Source organism: Budorcas taxicolor, chromosome 16 (assembly GCF_023091745.1).
Source record: "Budorcas taxicolor isolate Tak-1 chromosome 16, Takin1.1, whole genome shotgun sequence".
Lineage (NCBI taxonomy): Eukaryota > Metazoa > Chordata > Mammalia > Artiodactyla > Bovidae > Budorcas > Budorcas taxicolor.
In genome coordinates this window covers 56,011,618-56,029,704 of record NC_068925.1, presented here as the reverse complement: position 1 = coordinate 56,029,704, position 18,087 = coordinate 56,011,618, and the positions used below count along the sequence as shown (strand labels likewise).

At 36.3% G+C, this 18,087-nt stretch overlaps 1 protein-coding gene across 1 annotated transcript in view; it reads right to left on the bottom strand.

The window, feature by feature from the left end:
* Positions 1-234: 234 nt before the first annotated feature.
* Positions 235-18,087, bottom strand: part of KLHL20 (kelch like family member 20) — a 50,011-nt gene continuing 32,158 nt past the window's right edge. The window contains exons 5-12 of the mRNA XM_052653939.1: positions 17,985-18,079; positions 15,344-15,459; positions 8,877-9,060; positions 7,913-8,056; positions 5,907-6,040; positions 5,092-5,300; positions 2,726-2,832; positions 235-566 (exon numbers count right to left, since the gene is read on the bottom strand). Of these exons, the coding sequence (XP_052509899.1) occupies positions 482-566; positions 2,726-2,832; positions 5,092-5,300; positions 5,907-6,040; positions 7,913-8,056; positions 8,877-9,060; positions 15,344-15,459; positions 17,985-18,079 (1,074 nt within the window). The 3' untranslated portion in view covers positions 235-481. The remainder of the gene's footprint in view (positions 567-2,725; positions 2,833-5,091; positions 5,301-5,906; positions 6,041-7,912; positions 8,057-8,876; positions 9,061-15,343; positions 15,460-17,984; positions 18,080-18,087) is intronic.

Here is an 18,087-nt window from a genome sequence, read left to right as displayed (position 1 = left end):
ATACACTTTGTATTCCTATCTTTGTCACTGGTACGTCTCTGTAAGTAGTGGAGTCTTGTGGATGGAGTGCTTAGAACTGACAACTAGATCACATATAGCCCTCTTCCCTTATTGGTGGTTTCAAACTTAGTATCTTAAAAATAAGGTTTTACTGCTTGAAATCTTTTTTTTTTTTGTATTTTTTTTTTCTTTTGATGGGAGGAAGTCTAAATCCAAAAACAGAAACAAAAAACCACCCCCAACAACAAAAATCCCATGATAAATTAAAACCGAAAATAAATATTTTTCTGCACACAACCGAAAATTATTGTGCAAAGGTGGCATCTTGCAGGTGAAGTACTTTCACTGTATTTGTATTTCCACATGTTGAGGCACCAGCAAAGAATAAGATTTGTTTAGTGTTTTCTAGAGCTGTACAAAGCTCCAAAGTCAAAGCGCTCCAGAATACAGAGGAAGATATACATGACTGTCTTCTACGTGTTCACCATATATGGGATTCACAATGTGTCATTTTTATAACTCCTACACCACCCCCGAGCCGACGGTAATTCATCCCACCGTACAACCTGCAAAGAAAGAAACACAATCAGATTTCCAATTGAAAAAAGCATTGTTTCTTCCATAACATAAATGTTAATAAAACACATTTCTTTGTCTATCACAACTAATATTTTTAGCTTTGTACGTCTCTTCCAAAGATGAGGACCTGGAACTGAGCACTGGAAAGTAGCAGAATTATTTCAGACACTGACTAAATTCTCTGACTTACAGAATACTATTTTAAGAGAAGTGCCATATACACTTTTTGCCTTATAACTTTATAACTCTACATCTAGACTGACTTAATAACAATTATGCAGAATCACATATTCTACATTTTTGTGGCTAATTTTTACCCTAGCTATAATATTTCCCCACCTACATTTTCCTTTTGCCTAAGCTTCGGTTAGTTATTTTTATCCTTTTGTTCTGTATGGACTCTCAGAAGTCTTCTCAAAGCTTTATGGAAGAAAACTGGATATGATTATAAATAAAACTTCATAATCCCTCAACAGTTGGTCCTTAAGAATTTCATGAATATTACTTGGTCAAATACTACAAACATATATTAGTAATAGTTGCTGAGAAACAAGTCCTTCATAGAATCATGGTCAGAAAACGAGAAAGAAATTTGGCTCTCTTTCCAAATTATGCTTACTGTTTTGTTCACCTTTGTATCCCTAGGGTCTAGAACAATCAGTAAACCTTTACTTCATGAAGGAGGTTGTGAAAATGGGAGGTAGAAGCAAAGAGTGCGACAATGTAGAAGTCTGACTTTAGTATTGTGACCACTGAGCCTTGCGGAGCATGAGAGAGATGCAGAATCCAAAGAATGTCATTCAGGTATCTGTCAAAGTGGTTTTCCCAGGGATGAAAGAACCCAGTAAACCTATGAGTTAAATCTTATAAACTAATGAAAAAGACCTGGGTGGGCAGTTACAGGTTCACAATTAGAAATACTTAGAATGCAGCAGGAATGGGCTTTCAAGACTGCCCCTTCTGGAATAGTGACTATAGAGGATGTCAGCTTATCTTGCATGGTCATGAGAAAAGTCTTTCAGAACCTCTGCTGCCTCAGATCTCATGTCCAGACTGTTATCTGTCGTTAATGTGCAACCTCAACTGCTGAGATGGTTACACAGACTTGTTTAGGCAAATAAGTCCAACTTACTGAGAAAGAAACCTGCAAATGCTTTAAAGGTAAAACTATTTTCTTAGAAAAGCTAGTATGAAGAATAGCTAGTATGAAGAATATTAGTATAAAGTACCTCAAACCCATACTCCTAATGTTTTATATTAAATTTGAGAATTAACTATATATTAGACCTTTTAAGTTCTTGCAGTGTTTTAAGAGACTGGAATATTAGAGCATCTATCCAATTAGCTTTGTGGTGAAGAAAAACTGCATGACTGAGCAAAGATTTAGACTTCAGATTTTAAGTTGAAAGGTTTAAGAGAATTTTGCTAAATTTGTAAACATTTTTGAATATTTTAAATAAATTCAAGAGTCACCTGATGATGTGAATTTGTAAGAACTACTTAAATAGTTGGGAAGGATTTGTTAAGACAACTGACGATTTAAAAGCAAAGTCAAGTCAGACCTATAAATACAGTTTAGCTTAGTTAAACTCTCCTAAGATGTAGCCTCTTCTCTAAAAGTGACTGTTAAAATTTGCAGATTTTAAAATAGAATAATAACATATTTAAGTATTTTTAAAACTCAAAGAAAAATATCAGTTTTAAAATGAAATATTTTTTAAAAAGTAACTGCGATTTGTTTTTCCTGGGCATAAAAACTGCAATGACAGACTGGGAGACAAAGGTCCAGGTTCTAATTCTAGTGCTCACTAACTTGCTTAGGCAGGTCATTTTATTTCTCATTGCCTTAGTTTCCTGAGCTGAACATGGTGTGGTTAGCAGGGAGATTGTTTTTTCTGTCTTTGCTATCTCTAATTTTAAAACTGGACAGTTACCAAAGACAGGGATTTTGTATGATATCAGCCCCTTTAGAGCAATGAGGTCAAAATAAGCCATCAAATATGGGTAACTTTGAGTCCTTTTCAACATATTGCCAGAGGTAATTCAATGTACTGACCATCCTGATTTTGATGGTCATAGACTATTATCTCAAGCCCATGATTTTCAGGTCAGCAGTGAGGTGATTTGAACATAGCTTAAAAGTTACCTCCATGTATTGGCATCAGGATCAAAAACTTCAATGGTCTTCAAGTACGTTGTGCCATCAAAACCTCCTACAGCCATAAGTTGTCCATTCACTACTGCCAGGCCAACCTACGGGACCAAAATATAGTGGCTGCTGAAGAAACTAGAGAATCACTATGAAATTTAGACTGGTTTCTAGATAAATCTCTTTAATAAAAGATAAGTCTTTATGGCCTTACATTCTGGTTTACTTGAACACAGAAGGAAAAAAGTATTCACAAAAGTTATTTAATTATGAGAACTATAAAACTATATACCCAACTAGAATATTTACACAGAGTTGAAAACATTTATTTCTTGAAAATGTTAGGTAAAATGTTCACTGGGAGTGAGCAAGAACCTCCAAACTGCTCTCAGTTCTTCTAGTATTTGCCTGTTCTGAGCCACTACCTAAGTTGTCAATAAAATTCTCTTTTAAAAGATAAGTTTAAAGTTCTTATTATGTCAGGACCTTCAGAAATCGATACTTTGCTTCCTTTTAACCTCACTTTCTAATGTAATCTATGTTGCGTTAATATCAGATTAGTTGCTAGTCCCAGAAAATAACATACTTTTAAAATGCCTCCATAATTTTGCATGTGTTGTTCCCTGATATTTTCTTTCCCTCTTCTAGAAAGTCTTACTCTTCTTTCATGGTACTTTACATGTAACTTACTCTGGTAAGTCTCTTCACTGTTCCAAAAGTGAAGCATACTCTCCCATGTTCTCCTATAATGCACATGCTGCTATTAGAGGGTTTGTCTTCTGTGTTGTTTAGTCAGTAAGTTGTGTCTGACTCTTGTGACGTTGTGGACTGTGGCCCTCCAGGCTCCTCTCTCCTTGGGATTTCCCAGCCAAGAATACTGGAGTGGGTTGCCATTTCCTACGCAGGGGATCTTCCCAACCCAGGGATCAAACCTATGTCTCCTGCACTGCAGACAGATTCTTTACCGCTGAGCCGCCAGGGAAACCCTAGTTAGCTATAAACACTTCAATTTCCTTTACTAAATTGGGAACTCTTTGAGGATAGGAATCAAGTCATACTCATTTTTGCTTTCCCAGAACATCAGTTCAGTCGCTCCGACTCTTTGCGACCCCATGAATTGCAGCACGTCAGGCCTCTCTGTCCACCACCAACTCCCGGAGTTCACTCAGACCCACATCCATCGAGTCAGTGATGCCATCCAGCCATCTCATCTTCTGTCGTCCCGTTCTCTTCCTGCCCCCAATCCCTCCCAGCATCAGAGTCTTTTCCAATGAGTCAACTCTTTGCATGATAAGTATTGGCTAAATGAGTGGATATATAATCAACACAATGTAGCAGTGAAAACAATAGGAACATGACAAAGAAGCTGCTGTTGACACTAATAAAGAGCCACGGGCATGTGACTGCTTTGACTAGCTGATGCCCACTGGTGGTGGTCTCAGATCTCTGCAAACCAGAATTCACTCCCTTTTATCCCTTTAGATTGTGAAATTGTTAGCTAAAGCTGGGTTATCCCACCTGTTATCCTGCATTGATGGGCTTCTGATGGGATCAATGGTTTATTGGTTAAATTTCACCCTGAGTCAAATCTCCTAGAATGGATAACTTCTACACCCCACCCTGGAAGTTTCTTGTAGTCACAGTTCATTGTTCATGGTGTGGACCAGGACACAGGTCATCTATACTATAGATGGGATAGACTCAAACCAGTCTGTGTAGAATAGTGGTGGGGCCAGATGTGTTTCTGCCTAAACATTTAATTGATATGTCAACTACTTAGAATATCACCTAGAAACACTAGGTAGGAATATTTAGCTTCATTAGGTATAGATGAACCCATATATCTGATAGATATCAATGAACATGAGTAAAATTAGGTAACGTAGTAGATAAGACAGGAAGATGCCTTTCAAAGAAGCAACTGATTATTAGATAAAACATAAGATGCAAATTATTACATAGAATGGATAAACTACAAGGTCCTACTGTATAGCACAGGGTATACTATATTCAGTAGTCTGGGATAAACCATAATGGAAAAGAGTATTAAGAATATAACTATACACTTTGTTATACAGCAGAAATAAACAATGTAAATAAACTATAATTCAATAAAAATAAATCATAAAAGGAAATTCTCTAAGTAAAGATATGATTGGATATAAGTTATGTATCTTCTTGTGATAACAGTAATTAAAAGAAATTAACTTTTTTTTTTTCCAGTACAAAAGTAATAGGGGTTGTTCTGCATACAGAGTGCATCCCCTCTGTGTCCCATTGTATTATATTTTACAGATCAGACTTCTGCATAGCCCTCCCTCTTTTGGTGCTTGCTTTTCAGTTTCCAGTAGCCAGGCACTTACTCCACTACGGCGGGATGTCATAGCCACCACTGGAGACCACTGGTTAGTTCTGGGGTTGTATCTCTCAGCACTGCTAAGCTCTGTAGTGTCATCTCTGCCTCCTACGGCATAGATCATATCCTGATACACTGCACAGCCTAGGTGTTTCCTCCGGGTCCCCATAGGGGCTATGGTGTGCCATCTGTTTTCCTGAGGATTATAACGCTCCACTGCAGGGAAAAGAAAAACCAGTAAGTGACTGTTCAATCATTTCCTCCCACCTCTAGTTTTCTTCATAGCTATTCTGCTTTTTGATAACATTTTTTTTTTTTTTTAAATAAGCAGTCTGATTTTTGCTTTTGAGAAAGACTCATCTACCTCTGGACAATACCACTATACTCTCATCAGGGACTGATTTCTTTTAGGTATGGCTGGTGGTAAGGACATGTGTTGGTGTCAAAGTACCTATTCTAAGCTAGGTGACTTGTGGCATCTCTTTGTATGTTTAAAAGAGAGGATAGCTATAAAATGGTTTATAGTAATAAGTTTCTCTCTCTAGCATTTATATAATGTTAATTTATATAGCATTATATAAATGCTATAAATTCCCAGTAACTTGTGAAATGAAGGGAGAACGAAATACTTTGGAAATACACCAGTAGACTATGGCTGCAGAAGACCTGATGAAGAGCTATGAGTTGCACTCTCCTAGTGGAAAAATGATTTTCTTAATAAATTATAGGATAACATGGATGTCTTATACTTTTTGTGAGGGGACTCTCCTAAGAAAGATGTGTTGATTGGGGGGAACCAGACTGACTTGGGAAGGGACTAACCTGTGTTGAGTGGAGATGTCCCATCAGAGCCACCTACAGCATATAAGAACCCTCCTAACACAGCCACAGCTACGCCTAGTCTTCTGGTACTCATAGAAGCCACCCGAGTCCACTTGTTCTCCTTTGGATCATACCTGCAGTAAGAGAAACCAAAGACTGCATGCATGTTTTTGTTAAGTGAAGCTGTTTCCATAAGATATGAAATCATGCTAAAGATATATTAGATATATAGATTTGCTATGGTCCAGTGTACAGTGATTATCTAACATATTTTCCATTGTTATTAGTATTCTGACTTATGATGCTAGAAATCTGAAAACTACATTTCTCCTTTGCTAAGGTGGCTCTCTACTAGATTTTGCCAAAAGGAAAGACCAGACACTTTCTGTTTGTTTGCCAACCCTGTCAATATTGTCTCAGCAATGGCCCTTCATTCTGGCTGCCACAGTTAATTTCAGATTCTAGACTTTTTCTAGCACTTCCAAAGCTAAGCCTTGTTGGAAGTTTTAGTCATAGCTCTGAGAAGCAGCTCCTGAGTTCCTGAGATAACAGTACCAGTGCTCCAGTTATCTACCACTGTGTAACAAACCACCTCAAACTCAGTGACTTTACACACTAACCATATGATTCCATGAATCAAGAATTTAGGAAGGGCTTCACAAGAAGTACACTCATAGTACAGCCACTATGGAGAACAGTGTGGAGATTCCTTAAAAAACTGGAAGTAGAACTGCCACATGACCCAGCAACCCCACTGCTGGCCATACACACTGAGGAAACCAGAATTGAAAGAGACACGTGTACCCCAGTGTTGATCGCAGCACTGTTTATAATAGCCAGGACATGGAAGCAACCTAGATGTCCATCAACAGATGAATGGATAAGAAAGCTTTGGTACATATACACGATGGAATATTACTCAGCCATTAAAAAGAATACATTTGAATCAGTTCTAGTGAGGTGGAAGAAACTGGAGCCTATTATACAGAGTGAAGTAAGCCAGAAAGAAAAACACCAATACAGTATATTAATGCATATATATGGAATTTAGAAAGGTGGTAACGATGACCCTATATGCAAGACAGCAAAAGAGACACAGATGTAAAGAACAGTCTTTTGGACTCTGTGGGAGAAGGCAAGGGTGGGATGATTCGAGAGAATAGCACTGAAACATGTATATTATCTTATGTGAAATAGATTGCCAGTCCAGGTTTGATGCATGAGACAGGGTGCTCTGGTGCACTGGGATGACCCTGAGGGATGGGATGGGGAGGGAGGTGGGAAGGGGGTTCAGGGTGGGGAACACATGTACACCCATGGCGGATTCATGTCAATGTATGGCAAAAACCACTACAATACTGTAATTAGCCTCCAACTAAAATAAATAAATAAATAAAGAAGAAGAGGAGAGGATGAAGTATAGAATGCTCTTGCCAATAATTAAGTACATGAGATTCCAAGACCTAATCTCTAAGATAGAATGACAAAAAAATGATGGAGCAAGAAATTAAGAATAGAATCTATTTCACCAAAATTCACTGATCTGTAAAAGTATAAAATAAATCAAGGCAGCCCACTAATATTTCCCTAAGTATACTTCAAGAATTAATGAGAATCCATATATAAAATACTTTACAGTCCTTATAAGATATATACTGCACCAAGAATTAATCATTTTTCTGAAGGAATTCTGAGGAAAGTCATTCTAAATACTGGGGGAAAAAATCAGAACAGATTTCAGAAGTTGGTATGCTTGATATCATACATAAAATGTAATTTAAAATATGATTCCAACATTTCAATGTTAGGCTCAGCCTGTATAACATATAACTTTAAAAACTGGGTTATATCTTTCATCTTCCTAGACTATAAGGTTAACTGAAAACCTTTTCCTTAGAGCTCATGGGAAATCTACTGGATAGTGATTTTCTAGTGTTCTAAATTATTCCTTTTAAAAAGCCCTCCATATTCTTTTAAAAAAAAACAAAGTGAGTTAAAAAAATCACCTTTCAACAATGTTGAGGCAAGACACGCCATCCTGGCCACCCACAGCATAGAGAAAGCCTCCAAGCACAGCCACACCAACACTCGTCCTACAGGTGCTTGTAGGAGCTACATCACTGCTCCACTGGTTTGTTTTGGGGTCGTACCTGCAGAGAGCACATCAAGACAGGGTCTGTATTACACAAAGAAAATTTGGCTAGGCTTATGAACACAGTGACATATGATATAGTTAATATTTAATCATTTCCACCCTATTTAATTCAATTTGTTTTTAAGTGTGTTTTTTTAAACTTCTATGGCACTGATTCTTCTGATGTTCATGTTATTTTTCTTTTCAACTACAGAATTTGTATCTCTAGATCTTGATACACTGAAAGGTTTCACAGATGTATTTCATAAGTATCAAGAACATGGCTGAATGAAAAAGGGTAGGTGACAAGAAGCTAGAAGTTATTAAAAAATCAATTGTATGTTTCCAGTGTGCCAGGCATTGTGATAGATATGGGAGAAGATATTTTAGCAATTATAGCCAATGTGACATGAACAAGTATATTCAAAATACTTGTGAAAGATCAGAGGACTGAGTAATTAACTAGTCTGCATGGTGCCAGACAAGGCTTTATATAATAAGTAACCTTTGAATCTTTAAGAGACATTCCAGGGAAGAGAGAACGGCATGCAAACATATAGGCAAAAAGGACGAAGGGGGATAGCATGTCCAGGAACTGCAAGCAATTTGGTGGGTCTGCACTAGAGTGTTTAAGAAATAGTGGTGTGCTGAGGAAGACAGACTGGAAAAATAGGTGGAGGTCAGATCATAAAGGACTTATGTGTCACAATAAGTGGTCTAGGCTGCCAACTAGTGCCACAAACACAAAACTAAAGCCACAAGTTACATCAGTTTCTAATTAGTATCTCAAACAAAACAATATGGATAGTACAGAAAAAGATTCAAATTCACCTTACCTTTCAACACTGTTGAGATAAGAGGATCCATCATGGCCTCCTACTGCATATAACAGGTCATCAAGAACACTGACTCCAACTCCACACCGCCTTTTGCTCATTGAAGCTACCATTCGCCATTCATTAGTCTGTGGATCATATCGTTCAACACTAGAAATGGCATCTCCACTGCACCAGCCACCAACTGGGGAAGTAACAGAAACGGTCAGGAGAATATCTGTCCTAAAGCATATCACTCACTGCTAACCATTAAATAGCCCTAATGCTTGGACTTTCCAGATGCCTCTAGAAGCAAGTTAAAACATAAATTATGATTTTTGCTTATTCCACTGGGATTACCATAATCTTATTCTTTTTTGGGGAGGGATTTTTGGCTCATCTACTCATGATCTCTTTATAGACTGACTGTCTTGTGACTAAAAATAATACAGAAACTCTTATAACATATTTCAAAATGTTTTGCTTTCTGTTTATCTGGTCTATATTGAATTCTACAATATCCAACATGACATTTAAGATCAGAAAACATTTTGAATAAATTACATTTTTCAAAAGTAACACTCAGAATAAAAGGTTCAAACAGAGTTCAGTAAAGCTCTGAGTGCTCCCTGAAAAAAAAGAAAACTAATTATAGCAGAAAGTTTTAATTTGTTATTCTTTAAAATCATCTCTACTTCAATCTAAAATAAGAGCTAGATTCTGGAGCATAGAGGGTGAGGTCTAAATTTAATTTAACCTCAAAACATCTGAAAACTAATGGTTTCAAGGAGGTCTCAATAACTTCCTGAGCCAGAATAAAATGAGAATGTCTCTAACCGTCTTCTGCTGGACTTGAAAACTGACTTCCTTATTTCAAATCTCAATATGCTGTACACATTTTATTATGGTTTCATTTAAATTAGGATATTCAACTAATACTAAGTATTCAACTAAGTCACAGTAAGTTTTGTATATATCAATTTGCTTCAATTTGAATTCTGTTCTGGGATATATGCCTGGAGTTTCAATATCAGAGAAAGCACCTTCACTTCTAACATAAAATTTGGCTGTAAATGTGAGGGTTATAAACACCTGAGACAAATCAAACAGCCTAATTATTAAAACTCAGGCACAATTTTATAATGAAAGCCACTGAAACCAGCTTTTTATTGGATTTCATGCCTGCAAATGAAGTTAATATCACTTCATAAACTGTTTTTTGATACTAAAGGGAAAAAAAGATAGGCCATTAAGAAATCAAATCTAAACCTTTCTTGTGACCCAGGGAAATAAGAAAAGGAAAGAGCTGTTCAATTCCACTGCCTCATGGCAATTTTATGTGAACTATAATTTCCAAAGCAGCAGGTGATTGCAATAACTGGGACTGAATTAAGTTATTATTAGAAGTCAAGCACACTGTACTTGGGGCATCCCAGGTGGCTCAGTGGTAAAGAATCTGCCTGCCAATGTAGGAGATGTGGGGTTCGATCCCTGGGTATGGAAGATCTGTTGGAGGAAATGGCAACCCACTCCAGTATTCTTGCCTGGGAAATCCCAAGGACAGAGGAGCCTGATGGGCTACCATCCATAAGGTTGCACAGAGTCGGACATGACTGAGTGAGCACACATACATGCACATGATATTTAGCAAGATAAAGTGTATGCACAGTTTCTGCTGTGAGAATTGCCAATTTGTGTTAAGTGATGTACTTGAGGAAAAATATTGCTGAAAAGGGGACATGGGGTTTTATATGTGTGAGATGTTGACTCTAAAAAAAAATTACTTCAAAGACAGATTTGGTCAAAAAGTGTTACCTTAAAGTAGGCAACTTTCATAAAGTATCTGTGATAAAGATCAAAGAACTGTGAACACTAAAAAAAAAAACAAAAAACACAGAATTGAGAAGCATCAAGAAACCTAATGGAAAACAAGAGGAAAAGCCAGAAGACATCAACAGGAGTAAATGCTTCTGAGTAAAAAAACTACTGAGGTTATAGATTTGATCTTAGGCTTCCAGGATGAAGAAAGGAAGACTAAATTTCCAAAGTTAAGTGAGAACTGGTAATTTGCATTCCAAAGATAATGTAAACAAAATTGCAATAATAAAGAAAATTAAGGATTAAGTTTTAAGTAGAGACAGATGAGTCAAGATCTAAAATATCAGTGTAATAGTATGACTCAAGAATAAAGGTCAGATCTGGCATAAAGAGACTAAGAAAGCAGGGAAAACCAATACCAGTTGTAGAGAAAAGCCATTAGAAAAGACCAGCCATTAGAAGAGACCTAATGGCTTTTCTCTACAAATGAAAATGGAAACCTTGATAGTGTAAAAGAAGTGACAGATGTTTTAACTTTTATTCTTTATATTTTTCTGTTAATCAATTTCTATATTGCATGTGTGAGTGAGTGAAAGTTGCTCAGTCATGTCTGACTCTTCGTGACCCCGTGGACTATACAGTCCATGGTATTCTCCAGGCCAGAATACTGGAGTGGGTAACCATTCCCTTCTCCATGGGATCTTCCCAATCCAGGGATTGAACCTAGGTCTCCTGCACGGCAGGCAGATTCTTTAGCAGCTGAGCCACCATATTACACGTGTATTCACTTCTATGTTCAGAAAAAGAAAATGTTACTCAAAAATAAATCTTTCACTTACAAAGTGACATTAATAATACATTATTTTTTCCAAATTTTACTTTTCTATTCATTATGATGGGTCAATGCTAATTTCTCACTAGTGTTCAGCAGGATCAACAGCATGCAGTTAATCTTTATATAGTGCCTGTTCTGACAAGATTGCTATACAATCTAGAAACTACAAAGATAAATCAGAACTGGTCCTTGCTCTGAAGTAATAACAATATAGCAGAGGAATCAGATACCCATCAGCAATATGAAATTATGAGATTACTAGCAAGAGTTTGAGATCATGAAATTGATCCAATTTAAATGGCTTTAAATGGCTTCTAAAGAAGGCAAAGTGTGATTCATTAATACCGTTATACAACCAAAACGAATGAGATTTTAGTGAAGATGGTTACAGATTGAAAACACAGCACCTGACAATTTATAATCATGTCACATTGGAAGAAAATGGTGGGAACCAGCAGGATAGAGATGGCAGTTGTTGAATAATCCAAGTGAAAGAAAGAAAGAAAATTAAGTTGCTCAGTCATGTCTGACTCTTTGTGACCCCATGGACTGTAGCCCACCAGGGTGAAGTCAAGTTTAAATTTCTGTTTAATAGAGCTACATAATTTTCTCTCAGCATCCCCAAAGGTGTACCTTGTCTAGTTCCACTGGATTGGTATCTTCCCACCAGTGAATCCAGAAAGAACCCTAGATGTGAAATATACTTCCCATACACCTATTTGGTTTAGTCTCTAGCTTTTGATCATATAGGGGTTCTCTTCTGTTCTACTTTCCCCTGAGTTTCCATTATCCTCCCCTCTTCCTTAATCTAGTTGTTAATCTCTGCCAGAATGTTCTGAGACTCATGAAGCAGTAGTATCCCTACTTCAGGTACTATAACAGCCAAGTAAAATATTTAATAGATCTTAATAACAATGTATATACCTCCACAAAGATGGTCCTACTACTAGAATTCCTGAAACCAACCTGATATCATGAAAATAAACCACAGGTATCAAATAACTAGATTTTGCATCCTTCTAATTAAAAAAAAAATAGATAACCAACTTTCAAAATTGGGGAAAGAGAAACTCTGATGTTTATAGCATTCTTATACGTACAGGGAGCTGGCACAACAAACTGCTTTTATAAATAAAAGAACTTTAACAATATAATTTATCTAGTTTAACCAACAAAGCTAAACTAATGTTATAAAGATTTCCCTGGGAACTTAACCAGATCTGGCAATAAATTTATTCACCAACTGATGGCAACTATAGATGCTATGTGGGAGTGAAGAGGCAGATGTATATAGGTGTGAGCATGCAAGCAAGTGTCTGTGTAAACCTAAATGAGTATGTGAATATGTACCTGAGCATGCATATATAGGAATGAAAGTCACAGGAATAAATAAGAATGATAATAGAAATAAATTTGCTAATAACAATGAACAGAGGCATTAGGATACTAGGAGTATAGGAGAATTCAGAACATGATAAATTAATAATTGAGTTTGAAATCTAAAACAAGAATGAAGGAATGCTTTCAAAAGAGAGAAAAAAAGCCTTATAAGGATTAGAGAGTAAAAGAAAACTTGGCATCCATTTTCTTCTTGAAGAAATGCAGCAATACTCTATGTGAAGAAATTGAGATGAAAAAATTTAAAAAGGAGAAATCAAACATAAATTGTCAAACTTTTCTTCTAAAAATGTAAGGGAAAATATATTCCCACTTGCCAAGAGAAAATAAAACTGAAGGGAAAAAGATAGGCAGCTGGTTAGGTTGATGGGAAAGGATACTATGACCCAGTGATTCTATGGGATTTCCTGATGAAAAGTGATCGAAAACTTCACACATCAAACAGAATCCCAGGAAGCCTATATTTAAGAGTAATGGAGAAAAAGAAATGATGCAGATTTTTTGTTTGTTTATCAACAAGTCCAGAGTGTGGTCAGGGTTTAAACTCCTGAAGGATAAAACATTTCCTCCATCTTGCAGTACTGGCAGTTTCAGATAATGTGTATGACACCACTTAGAGGAAGCAGACAATAAATTCTGAGACTGAGAATTCAGGAGTCGGAATATTTGGAATTACTTGGAGCAGAAAATGAAGACTGGAAAAGAAATGATGAGTCCACTGGAGATGATTTGCCATGTATCTTTTTATTTTCCTTTTCGCTCTTTGGATAAGAATTTGTTACCAAATGCCAACTAATGTGTGCAACTGAAGAAAGAGAGCATGCTTCTGAAAACCCATATGCAACAGGGTTTTAGGAAGAGCTAAATTTGGAATGGTTTGTTGAGCATGAAATAAAACAGGGAATAAGTATCAATCATCTCATCAGAGAAAAAGAGCGGAGAAGGACGATTACTTGTCTCCACGTTTAATATAACTGACACACAAAAAGTTTTGGTAATAGGAATGCTATTTCCAATTCAGTTTGCAATCAAATGTATTTTACGTGTATGTCAATCGAATCCTTCTCTATATAAAAAAATTTCACTCTAATTCAAGAATAGAGCATTACATTTCAAGGTTCAAATACGTATGATGTGCTGAATCTTATGCTTAAGTTGTGGTTAATATAAGGGTAACCTGAGAGCAAAAATGTCTGAAAAGAGATTTCAAGAATTTTAAGAAATTTCAAGAACTTTTGTAAGTTTTGAAAATTCTGTTTTAATGTTTACTGAATAAAGACTATTTTAATGTTCAAAAAAAAAAAAGAGTAATGGAATTCTGAAATGTGGGAACATAAATAAAAAGATTACCATAGGTTCCATCTTTCTCCATGAATCAGGATTTAAAAAGAAAAATTGAAGAGAAAGAATTTGCTATAGATTGAACGTGTCCCTCTGAAATTTATATATTGAAATCTAATCCTCAGTGTGACAGTATCAGGTAGTGAGGCTTTAGGGACGTGCTCTGTCAGGAATGGAATTAGTGCTCTTATAAAAGAGACTTCACAGAGATCCTGAGCCCCTTTCTCTACCTGAGGACAGAGCAAAAGATGAAAAGATGGAGTCTATGAAGAAGAATGAAGCGGGCCCTCAGCAGACACCAAAATACTTCCCAGCCTCCAGAACTATAAGGAATTAATAAATTTCTACTGTTTGTAAGCCACCCAGTATATGCTTTTCTATTATAGCAGTCTGAGCAGACTAAGACAGAACTAGTGAGAAAATGTTTTACCAAACATTGTGAAAGTTGTTATTCAAGTGACTAAGGGAGCTGAATTTATGTGGATAGAAGTAAAACATCTAAGATTGAAAGTTCTCAGATATTTAGGGGCAGACGGTGGCACCAGAATGATACAACACGATGTCTCGGGCTCAATCTAGCTCAGGAGAGCTACAAAATAGTGTAATTGTTTGATGTAAGATAATGTTTTTTGACAGTTCCATGTACTTATGAGGTGACTTGCATACTGGAATATAAATTCATGCATATGACTTATTATAACAAAACATCCAGTGCATGACATTTTTAGGTTATATAAAAATACAGCATTCTTTCGAAAGTACCAGTGTTGGATCATGAGTTAAGAGGCAAGATACATAAATTATTTTTTGTTTTCAAAAGGTGTGTACATTTTTTTTAACATTAAAAATATTTTATTTATTTATTTTTTGGCCACGCACTGTGTGGCATGCAGAAGCTTAATTCTCCGGATTGAACCTGTGCCTCCTGCAGTGTAAGTGTGGAGTCTTAACCCCTGGACCACCAGGGAAGTCCCCATGGTAAGTCATTATGTATTTCTCATGACAGTGGATATCACAACTATCCAAAGGACTGCTCAAATGACAATTTCTCATGTGGAAAATATTCAGTTTAGCCACAGTATATCAAGATCCAAACCTGCAAAGAGTACTTCTCCACATCGAATAGGTTTCCGCGGTCTTGTCCTTGGTCCTTGCATTAATGGTCGTTCTTGAGGCAATAGGAGATAGTTTTTAGCCTCATCTACCAAGTCTCTGTGAAAAAAATTCTGCCTTTATTCCAAATGTCTAAATAATATTGTTAGTCAAATCTCAATATGGTTAAGGTATATGTAAGATGGCAAAGGGGAGCAGCATAAATCAAACCAAATCATGAATGCCAGCCAGCATTTTTATTAATTTAGGCTAGTTATTTATTTTTTGGGGCACATGGCATGTGGGATCTCAGAGATTGAACCCGTGTACCCTGCACTGGCAGCTTGGAGTGTTAACCACTGGACTGCCAGGGAAATCCCGCCAGCCAGTATTACAAAGGTCACGAACATGACAGCAATGATGCCAGTCACAGTGTGAGTTGTGAGTTGACTGGTATTTCCATCATGACTTCATATCTTACTGCAAATTAGTCTAAAACTCAACATACTTGAGACTAACAATGACTTATGGGAAACTAAAAATTACAACTTAATTACCAGTCTACATAGTTACTGCCTTCTAGTGAACTTGATAAGCTTTTGCAGGATATTGGCAAAGGAGCACATCAGCCACAACACTAGATATTTGCTAGATTAATTTAAGTAATAAAACTAGGTCAAAATTTGGATTGCTAAAAAGAAACACCGTACTATCATTTAATATTAATTTTCTATTTGGGACTGTATGAATAGTTCACTCTCAATAAATCTACAGAGGATGAACAGTTTTGTCTTTTTCTATGAAGATACTTTATGAGAAGAACCTAGTAATTACACTTGTTAAATAAAGTATCCTAACTTAAACTATTTATGTACTTACTTCACTTGAGTCCTTTGAGTGATTCAGTATCTGACTAGTACAAATTCAATCTGTTACTCTGTTCTTTCTCAACTCTGAAAGTGCTTCCTAAATTACACTACATTTCCATTTCTCTATTTATATTACAACAAGTAATTTATTCCTGCTGGACCAGTGCAAGGCGTGACCCAATAATGTACTTCCAGTATATGATTTGCTAAGGCCTCTTCTGAATTTATGCTAAAAATAAAAACAAAACCCCTCAAAATCCCAAGCTGATGATCAAGAACTTTTTCTAGCTTCCCCAGCTAAAAACAAAGACTGTGATCTCCTTCTTGCTGGTTTTTAATTAAGTTGTTCAAGTGTTCCTAGAAAGAATATTACAGAGCTAATACTTAGGGGCAAACACAAAATTAACAGTAACAAGAATAACAGGGGCTTAATACATATTAACTCATTTATTCTCCACTACAGCCCTATGGAATAGGTACTGTTATTATCCTTATTTTATAAATAAAGGAACTGTACCAGAAAGAGGTTCAAGTAACTTGAATAAGGTCACACAGCTAGTAATTAATAAGGTCACGATAAAAGGAACAGGCTGCTTCCTTTTTTTAAACTTTTTATTTTGTATTGGGGTGTAGCCAGTTAACAATGTTGTGATAATTTCAGGTGAATAGCAAAGGGACTCAGCTATACAGTAGGTCCTGTTGGTTATCCATTTTAAATATAGCAGGGTATACATGTCCATCCCAAACCCCCATATCTTCCCCTCCCCCCACTCCAACAACGGTAAGTTTGTTTAAGTAGGAACAGGCTTCTTTTAAAAGTAACTTTTTGAGTATTTAGGGGAGTTAATTACCATTTGTCTTTAAGTTTAAAAGGTAAACACATAAAAACCCTCTCTAACACCTCCTGTTAAGGGAACAGGCTTCAAATTATTGAAGAAATGCAAATGAATCTATTATGTTCTATCTCTGCCCTAGAGATACCTGATTCTGGAACAAGTTTCTTTAGTCACTAAGGGAGATCCAAAGGTTTGTGTAGTTTAAAGAGAATTCTGACTCACTGTCTCATTTTTATAAATGTAACCTGCTGGGAAGAAATGGTTAAAAACACCAGGAGGTTTCATATTTGAAACTAAACCATAAAATCTGTCAAGTGGAAAAGTAGTTTATTAAATTTTATATATACTGTAGTTCAGAGATAGCCCAATAACATAAATGTTTTGTCTTGTAAAAACATTTAGAATTTCTTTCAATCAAAAAAAATTTATGAAACTGTGTCATCAAACTCTAGTGGAAATCTTTCCACAGCTGCTTTAAGGGTGTAGCAGACCTTTAACTCTGTCTACAAACTCAGAGAGAGAGCTGGTCCTATTTCCTAACAAGGCATATGTGATGGAATGAAAAAGTGCTTCTGACACACTTTTATGATGGAGTCAACAACATTATTTAACTTATCTCAAGAAAAGATATACTGGCAGAGAACTGTCTCTTCAAACTCAAGCTTGCATTAAATCTTAGAAATCTACCTCTTTATTGCCACTTCTACACCAATAAATACCACGCGTTAAAAAAAAAAAAAAAACTAATGGAATGGAATACTGGAAACTCAGTCTTCTCTTCTTCCATCTCCTCTTGACTAGCCCAGAAGAAAAATCTGTTAAATACTGCCTTGATTAGAGCACTAAAAAATATAATATTTAGGAAGCAATACAAATAAGGAAATTAGGAGAGAACAGGAATGTTTAGTTGTTGATTTTTACCATCCAGGACCATTCATACCTGCATTCTTCATCACTTTTGATGAGGGGATCAGAGCCTACAGTGCCCACCAGGAACTTGGGACTAAGCAAAGGCAACCGCACATGCTGTAGCACCTATGAGA